Below are 9,804 nucleotides of genomic sequence, written 5' to 3' on the forward strand. Positions count from 1 at the left end.
GTTTTTTTCTTGTGTGTATCTCCTGCTAATTGCAAACACTAAGCTAAGCTCTTGAGGAGAAGAGTGTGCGGTAGAAGGGAGGCGCCTGCGTTCATTACGGACACTTTGTTGTTGATTTTTTGCCGGGGGCTATTGTATTTTTGTGTCGCTTGCAATGCGCCACTTGACTTTTCCGCATGGGGCCGAAGTGTTTATTGAATTCGGTGGCACTTTGCAGCGGTGCCTGCCCTCCGATTTCCCCTCCCAGCTTGATTGCATCTTTTGAGCCGCTCGGCGGTAGCCCCTGCAATTAAATCCCCATTTAGCGCGCGCGAATTACAAAAAAAATTTATCTCTTAATGTCCGTCCCTTGCCACTGCCCCCCCAAACCCCACACCCCTCACCACCTAATCGGCATGCACGGCTTTAATTATGTGAATTTTAAATATTTGCAAAAAGCTTAACGCTGAAAAATCAGCGCAGAGCTAGCGAGAGAAAAAAAAATGTATTAATTATTTTACAGCATCTCTGTTTTGCTTTGCCTTGCTCCGTTGTTTTTCTTGGCTGTAGTTTTTTTCCCTCCGATTTTTTTGCCATACGATTTTAATTCAATTTATGTAAACAATTTGATGGCTGCGGAGGCTTAAGTTGCGACTCGAACAGAGAAACTCAGACTACGACTGTCATGGGACTCGATTTGTGCACACACATAAATCAACTTAATGACAAAAAACACACGAAAGTACCGCTCAGGTGTGATGAGGGGATTTGCCGGCCGTTGGCAACAGGGACTAAGTAATCCAAGGAATATAGTAATTTAAGACGGTTGACGTAGGTAAATATCAGTGATTCCCATATGGCCATTGATGGATTGGGGATGTCTTGGAAATATGTTTAAAAATAAAGATTAAACAACGATTTTCGGGAAGCTTCAAGTCGTTCAATTTAAAATATTTTTGTCATAATAAATGCGCTCTTGTCTGTTCGCTTTGGATCACTTCTTATTCAAGTTTATGAGCTCATGTTCGTGTGTAAAAATATTGTGTACATTAATTTCGTTGAAGAATTGCTTTCCATTAAAATAATCGTTTACACATTCGAGAATTTTAAGCGAGAATTTTAAGTTAATATTAAAGGAAATGATTAGTAGAAAGGTAAATCATATGTGAAATATTTATTTAAAATTGTACTTTGTCATTTTTTTTGTAGAGCTCAAAAGCCGATTTAGAATATAATCGAAATCTAGCGGAGTTAACATGGGAACCGTTAATAGGATTGGTAATAATAAAATACCATTAAATGATAGTAATTCCCCGATCAAATATGCAATCTAATGCATCTCCCTCCCATTTCTCCATCGTTGTAACGGTTGAGGTTGAATTAAAGGTTCCAAAGAATAGATTCTTGGGCACACAAATACCCCTAGACCATCTCACACCAGATTGATACATGTGTGTAAGGAGATCGGCTACCGTGTCTAAGTTGGCGGTTAGATTTGTTTGCGTGTGAAGCGTAACAAACAATGGCCAACACCAGAAGTTAATGACAAGACAGTGACAATTCAAATTACACATGCGCGTTGCGCACTCACAGATACAAAGACACAGAGCGACTGCAACTGGCTGAAGTGAACGCCCAATGCTCGACGATGGCTCCTACCTGCCGTTCGGGTTTACCTATTTGCGTTCAGGAGCGTGTTGAGGCATTCATTAGATACATATGCGCATGGCGAGATACTCGGATGCTTGGATACAGGTTATGTTTGTTCAGCCCACACCCATACAGCTGAGAATGCACATCCATCTCGGAGTATCTGTGTGAGTTGCCTTGGCTACTGTCATTCCGTCAGTCAGTTAGTCAGTCAGTTGGTGCTGGTCAAACGACAACTCAACGTCAACGCGCAAAGGAGTTCGATCGGAGTTCCAGAATTCTTTTGTCGGAATTTTCGTTTTCGATCCGTATCGGCAATGTCAGTGTCAAAGTGCATCAGCATCAGCGTCAACGTCAGCCAGATATAGGTATCTCTCATCTCTGAAAGATCTTAATTGCATGCGGCGGCATTTAGCATTAAATACAAATTGGTGCCGCAAAAGGAATCGATAAAGGATCGCAGTTCGAGGAATATTATTCGAGTGTGAGTGCTGCTGTTTTTTGTTGTGGGAAACCATAATTTAATACCTTTGCCATTCGCCCACGCTCTGCTTGGCTGGCTGCGGAATTAGTTGAATAAATAAATAAACCCACCGGTAATTAACAATAACAAAAGAAGGCCTAATGAAGTCGTAGTAGTCTCACGATCGATCCCCGGCCATCAGTCAGCCCAAGATGCCATGGACCAGAGACCAGAGACTTACAGCCAGCTTTTTACAGAGGAGTCTTAGGAAAACAAATAATAAATCGAAAATAAAACTGGCCAAGAGACCGCTGGCTGGGCTGCGAACCCCGAGCACTTGTCAATTTGAAAGATACGAATTTCATTTCAATTCCACATTGATCGATCTGGCTTGGCTGGCAGTCAAATCGCCAGACTGATACATTGTGCACGTTTTTTGGCTTACACAGAGAGTCTTGAGTGTGAGTCTGCGTTGCTGCGGCTCTGACAGCCAGGAGATTGTTACTTGTAGCGCAATTTGAATTCGGTTTATTGTCTGGCCGCGTTTCTAGAGAATTCCCCTGGCGGATGATTGATCGGTTATTGAGTTATAAGTTTCGTAATTCCGAACCCTTCTCACCTTGTTAATACATCAACAAGAGCTAAGCGACGAGCGCCGAATTAATCAATGTCTTCTTCTCCACGCCACTCCACTTGCAGGGCCGCATGCCGCGTCTGAATCGCAGCGTTTCGATGGAGCGTCTTCAGGACTTTGCCACCTACTTCAGTCCCATTCCGAGCATGGTGGGCGGTGTGTCGGATATGTCGCCGTATCCGCACCACTATCCGAGCTACTCCTACCAGGCGAGTCCCTCGAACGGAGCCCCAGCTCCTGGCCAGCATGGTCAGTATGGCAGTGGCGCAGCGGCTCCCTTGCAGCCACCACCACCTCCGCCGCCGCCGCACCACGCGGCCATGTTGCACCACCCGAATGCGGCACTGGGCGACATCTGCCCCACCGGCCAGCCCCATTACGGCCACAATCTTGGTTCGGCGGTCACCTCCAGCATGCATCTGACCAATTCCAGTCACGAGGCCGATAGCGCTGCTGCCGCAGCAGCCGCCTATAAGGTGGAGCACGATCTGATGTACTATGGGGTGAGTGAAATCTTTCATGTCCCTCATATAAGCCGTATGTAACGAATTTGTTTTGGGTTCCATTAGAACACCTCCTCGGATATTAACCAGACGGATGGCTTCATTAACTCTATTTTCGCCGACGAGGATCTGCACTTGATGGACATGAATGAGAGTGAGTTATTCTGCACTTAATATAAAATAATTAAATAATTAGAGAGCTAATTTGTATATAAATGTTTAGTTATTTGTTTCAATATGTTTTCTTTATAGAAAACCTTATTGTGAAGATTTTAGTACTCGTATACCTTTAAATAGGATTTTTTTTTTATTTCCTTTTTTACAATATTGTTATTTAATATTATTTTAATTTCTAAATATTTTATTTAAAAGTTTAGTTTAAGTTTAGTTTTAAGAGCTCACATAAAAGTACATCAGGTCTATATTAGCCCGACTATAATATTACTGGACACTTGCTTATTCATTTCCTTGTTGCTTCTTAACCCGAAATTTCGCTCAGTGCTAAGCTTTTCATTTGCCTAAAAGTTCTGTTGAATTAGTTATAAGCTTTGTCCCGTTCCCACCCACTAGCGACTCAACTCAACTCGCCGCGCGAGAGCTTTGACTCAAGGCCCGCGACTCCGAACTGCGGCAAAAGCGCGTGCGTGAGTCACTCAAGCACTCACACACTCAAGGGGTGAGCAGTTCTTAAAGTTTATCGTTCTTGCGCGATTAGCATACAAATTTCGTACAATTAGTTCAGCGATTGTTGAAGCGATCGGGGGTCGAAGAGAGCAGACGCTCAGGTTTCGCCGAGTGGCACTCACTTCAGACGACAAAACGCAAAAATAACTCACTCAAGAGGCAGGGCAAAAAGCAAGCGAAAAGAACAGAGCGCGCGACGAAGGCAAATCAGTCGAACACGAACAATCGAATACGATAGTAAAGTAAATATTAGAACCGACGCGACTCGAAAAAGCATTAAAAAAAAAAAATATATATATATATACATAAATATCACAGTAATAGCCGCGCAACGTGTCGTATACTTAATGTAATTAGCATAACAAATTTGATAAATTAATGACGCATTTGCCAGCAGTGTAGAAAATATAGCACATATATTTATATATATATGTATATATGTTCGCTCAGTGAGTTTTATTTTGTGGATGTCGAGCGATTTAGCAGCATCCCAAAAACGGTGAAAGCAATTCAACAGGTGAGAGTGATCAGATTCAGATCCGAGAAATAGATAATGCTCTGGATCGGTTGGGGGGGTGGTTTTATTTTCGGTTGCCCCATTGCCAAAAAAAAAGAGCGAAAGCCCTCTAAAATTTTACTTGTGACCGCGTAACAATTTTTTCATTAGTCATGCCGCACGGCGATCTTTGTTGCTGTTGCTGTTGTTGTCGCTGATATCAGCGGAACGTTCTCTCTCTCGAGCGGTTTCTATACCTCTCCTTATCCCTCCACCGCTGCCTAATGCCCGCTCAGCAAGTTTTTTTTTTTTATTTTTTTTTTTTATTATTTCCCGCCTGTTTGCTGTTTACTATTTTTAAACTGCTGAGTCATCGCTTTTCGAAACAATAACGTTAAAAAAAAGCTCGAAGAGCATAGATGAGAGGCAAATGAAAAGTTGCTAATATCTTGACTGCGTATTCTAAGGGGTTGGTGCTGGAGTTAAAAAAAAGAACGTAAGTGGGTTACGTGTTAACGAAACAAAGACGTTCTCAATTTGGATTTTCTTATTGTTTTTTTTTTTTTTTTTTTACTTGTTTCTGCACATCATGAAACGTGTCACTGGCTTTAACGGTTATCTTTATGGTTTCCGTTATTTCTTGCGTTCAATTCGTCGCTGATAACTCTCCTGTTCGGTTACAGTGCACTATCGCTATAATAGATAGCTTTGTTACTCTATTTAAAATATTTGGCATAGGTATTAATTCTTATTTTAATACAGACCCATTTCTATTAAGGGAATCGATTTTTTGACTAATCACCATGGCTAAGAATGTATAGGGAAATCCTTCGCAAAGATTAATATTATGTTATTCCCCTTTGCTACAAGAGTAAAAATTTCACAAACGTTAACGCAGAATTGTTACTATAAAGAGCATGCACTGTATTTTGTATACACTTCTTGCTCATACAAAGTATTACGTTTTGTCAAGTCATCAATGTTTATGGTTTAAGCTTTGACCTTGCTCACAGAGGGTATTAATAATACATGAAAGCTTGCCCCAATCAGCTTACGGATCGATTTGACTAATTAACTGCAGGCGCAAATTAATGTGAGATTGCACATGGAGATTATGTGTTTATAGTAAGACGGATAAATATGCCCCTTGAGCGTGTCGTTTCATTTTTCCCTTGTGGACCCTGATTAGATATAGGAAGCTGATCTGACTCCTTCTTATCAGGCCCAGAAAGATGTGGAAATGTGACCAGGTATTTGCCAAACAAAAAAAAAAAGTGGAAGTCGCACACGAGCTTCTCCTCGTACTCACTCATTTCATTCCTTATCGCCCGATAAGATAAGTCCAGTGAAATATGAAAAATGACTGCACAGTTTTTTCATATTTTTGCCTCATTTCGAGCGGAATTCTAGTCGTAAATTTGTGCTGAATAATCGAAGCTGTGAGTGATGCAAGACTGTGCCTTGCCGATAAGAACGAATCTCTAATAAACCCTGTCTACGTGAACTGGGTCACCCCAAAAATCAGCAAGCTGGAAAACTGTTTTCTCTCAAATTAAATTAGTTTAAATTAGTTTAATATTGCAATAAATGCTAGCATTATCAAATTCAAGGCTTTAAGGAGTAAATTTTCCAATCGTACGATAAAACTTTTAAACCTGTACCCCAATTATTCCTTTATGAGATTATAACTCTCAAGCCATTTTTTTTATTTATTAATAAGATCAATGGGACCAATAACAACTAATTCGATGTTGGTTTCTGTTTTCCTTATACAAAATTCATGCATTGTACTTATCATGCTCTGTCTTCCCTTTTTAGGCTTTTGTCGCATGGTGGACAACAGCACTAGCAACAACTCCTCAGTTCTGGGACTGCCCAGCAGCGGACATGTCAGCAACGGCTCCGGCAGCTCGGCTCAACTGGCGGCGGGAAATCCGCACGGCAACCAAGTCAACGGAGCGGCCGGCGGCGTGGGCTCAATGAGCGGCTCAGTTGTGGGCACTGGAGCAGCGGGCATGACCGCCGATCTATTGGCCAGCGGCGGTGCAGGAGCACAGGGCGGTACGGATCGCCTGGACGCGTCCAGCGACAGTGCTGTCAGTTCAATGGGTTCGGAGCGAGTGCCATCCCTCTCCGACGGCGAGTGGGGCGAGGGCAGCGACTCCGCCCAGGACTATCATCAGGGCAAATACGGTGGTCCCTATGACTTTAGCTACAATAACAATTCACGGCTCAGCACCGCCACACGTCAGCCTCCGGTGGCGCAGAAGAAGCATCAGCTGTACGGCAAGCGGGATCCCCACAAGCAGGCGCCCTCGGCTGTGCCACCCACAGCTCCGACAGCGGCTGCGACAGCAGTCCAATCGCAGAGCATCAAGTACGAGTACGATGCTGGCTACGCTTCGTCGGGAATGGCCAGCGGTGGCATTGCCTCTGAACAAGGAGCGATGGGACCGGCTCTAACCAAGGACTATCATCATCACCAGGCCTATGGCATGGGAGCCAGTGGCAGCACCTTCTCCGGGGACTATACAGTGCGACCCTCGCCTAGGACTTCGCAGGACCTGGTGCAACTCAATCACACCTATTCGCTGCCCCAGGGAAGTGGCTCGCTGCCCAGACCCCAAGTACGCGACAAGAAGCCGCTGGTGGCCGCTAAGACCGCTTCGAAGGGAACGAGTGCCGGCAGCAGCAGCAGTGCCGGCGGAAGCAGTGGCAGCTTGGAGGATGAGCATTTGACACGCGATGAGAAGCGGGCCCGATCCCTGAACATACCCATTTCGGTGCAGGACATCATTAACCTGCCCATGGACGAGTTCAACGAGCGGTTGTCCAAGTATGACCTCAGCGAGAACCAGTTGTCGCTGATCCGGGACATTCGTCGGCGGGGCAAGAACAAGGTGGCCGCCCAGAACTGTCGCAAACGCAAGCTCGACCAGATATTGACCCTCGAGGACGAGGTGCATGCGGTGGTCAAGCGGAAGTCGCAGCTGACCCAGGAACGCGATCATTTGGATAGCGAGCGCAAGCGCATCTCGAACAAGTTTGCCATGCTGCATCGTCATGTCTTCCAGGTTGGTTTTACTCATATCTATTAAAGCTTTAAAATGATTTGACATTTAAAGTTTGGTTTTATCATGTTTAGTTGTTAGAACATAAGTTAATGTGTTTTTCCTTTACAGTATCTGCGTGATCCTGAGGGCAATCCCTGTTCGCCATCGGACTACAGTCTGCAGCAGGCTGCCGATGGCTCCGTTTACTTGCTGCCCCGGGAAAAGCCCGAGGGCAACAGCACGGCCACGTCTGCCTCAAGCGCAGTTTCGTCGGCCGGTGCAGGAAGTTTGAATGGCCATGTGCCCAGCCAGGCGCCCATGCATGGCCATCACAGCCAGCACGGAATGCAGGCGCAACATGTGGGAAGCGGAATGTCGCAGCAGCAGCAACAACAGCAGTCGAGGTTGCCGCCTCATCTACAACAGCAACAGCAGCAGCAGCAGCAACATCATCTGCAGTCGCAGCAACAGCAACCGGGAGGTCAGCAGCAGCAGCAACAGCACCGCAAGGAATGAAAATACCTGTTGCGAATGGCCGCAACTAAGAGTTGGTTCACTAACTTCCAGCGCGAGCAGCAGCATCGATCCGAGTGGCAGCAACAGCAGCAACAGCAGCAGCAGCAACAGTTCGATTATCACTACGACATGTTGAACAACAGTTACCTGTACTACTGAGCGGCGTCTTGGTTATTCTTCTTCTGTACTTAGTTGCAACGTGTTGCTGGCAACATTTGTTGCACTTGCTGCTGGCGGCTCATTAAAGCTGCATCATCCATCACACCAATCCTCCCATTTATGGTTTACTCATTTAGTCAGCATGATTGTTATTTATTTTTTAATTAATTAATTATTTGGACTCGTCCAGAGTTCGTCTTGCAAGTTGTTGCCCCTTCCGGAGGCAGCATGCAAAGCCTTTTACTTAATTGCACATACTAAAAACAATACTTGTGATAAATAATCAGTTCTTCAACTATGAATTCTTGGCGCCCGCAAAACGCAAGCTGACAGACAAATGCACAGAAAGAAACAGAACCGAAACGAATATAATCAAATATGCTTGAAATGAATTTGTAAATCAGTAAATAGCTCACATTCACAATCAAACAGACTCACCCATTAATAATCAACGCATAGTCCAACAATATTTGATGATGAATCCGTTTACATCTCTATAATATTAGCTTGTAAAATATGAAAACACAATGATGGATAGAGAAAAATTGTATAAAATAGATGATAGGCAATACACACACAAATCGATTGTAAAGGTTGAAAAATATTGCTGGACATTTCATGAATTATCCCCATAAGACATTTAGTTGTAAGTTACCATCTAGTGAGAGATCTACCACAGCGGTACATATTTGTAAATCGTTCTAAATACATAAGGCATTTATCAAAATCCCATTCACAACAAACTAACACAAATTAGCGTATCATTTCGAGCTAGCTCTTAGCATCTGTAAATACATAACTTAAACTTATCTTACATTTAATCAACCAGCGCTAAGCTACAGCAACTAAGAGTTTGCTAACACACCACAAAGAAACTAAAGAAAACACTAAAAAAAAAAAAGAAAGAAACGGAAACAAAAAACAAACAAAAACAATTGCTCTTGCTAGGGCGGCCCTTTAACTGTCCTGGTTACGGTTTAGTCTATAAGCGATTAAGAGATATTAATATTTAATATTCTTAAACATGTCCTACAGCATAAAGAGTTTAACTTTAAAGTAAGCTACAGCTACGCGTAATGATAGTACAGATAACACAGATACGATATCAACTTAAACAGATACGCTACGAAAACGAAACAAAAATCTATTGTTAATATAGGCATATGTATTTTAATTGTTGTAATGAATTTCGCGCACACTTGAAAGTCGATTGTCGCAAGTCGAAAACGAAAAATACGAAATTCTATTAAAATGCGCAACTTCAATAAAAGAAATTATTTGTTGTAAATTGAAATTGATCTAATTACCTACTATTGTACTAATACACCACGGACATAAAAAAATATATTAAAAGAAATCCTTCGCATATTGTATTAACATACATTTTGATTAGAGGGGTGTGCAGATACCATCAATGTCCATAAATGGCTACTAAAAGCTTGCCGGGATTTCTGTGCACCCTTTGACCAATCCTCTGTACTTGTATGTCGCTATATATTTGTGTATGTTTCATATGAGAAATTTGTATGCTTTAAAAATGATAAACTTTTCCTCAGCTAAACAAAGAAAACGTCAAAATTAAAGAAAAAACACTAAAAAATACAACTGGATTTGAGTTTTATTGCTCTAAGATTTGATAGATATCTAGGTAGTTTTTGCCTAGTAAA

General features: G+C 42.8%; 1 protein-coding gene across 7 annotated transcripts in view; it reads left to right on the forward strand.

The window, feature by feature from the left end:
• The window catches only part of LOC128266770 (segmentation protein cap'n'collar), a 43,712-nt gene extending 33,970 nt beyond the window's left edge, over positions 1–9,742 (forward strand). For 6 of the 7 annotated variants that reach the window (XM_053003499.1, XM_053003501.1, XM_053003500.1 and 3 more), the window contains 4 exons: positions 2,792–3,229; positions 3,296–3,383; positions 6,228–7,483; positions 7,592–9,742. In XM_053003499.1, the coding sequence (XP_052859459.1) occupies positions 2,792–3,229; positions 3,296–3,383; positions 6,228–7,483; positions 7,592–7,978 (2,169 nt within the window). In that variant the 3' untranslated portion in view covers positions 7,979–9,742. Of the gene's footprint in view, positions 1–2,791; positions 3,230–3,295; positions 3,384–4,213; positions 4,431–6,227; positions 7,484–7,591 lie in introns of those variants that run through there. The other variant, XM_053003504.1, reaches the window with a different exon arrangement.
• Positions 9,743–9,804: the final 62 nt, after the last annotated feature.

The sequence above is a fragment of the Drosophila gunungcola genome, chromosome 3R, assembly GCF_025200985.1.
Source record: "Drosophila gunungcola strain Sukarami chromosome 3R, Dgunungcola_SK_2, whole genome shotgun sequence".
Classification (NCBI taxonomy): Eukaryota; Metazoa; Arthropoda; class Insecta; order Diptera; family Drosophilidae; genus Drosophila; species Drosophila gunungcola.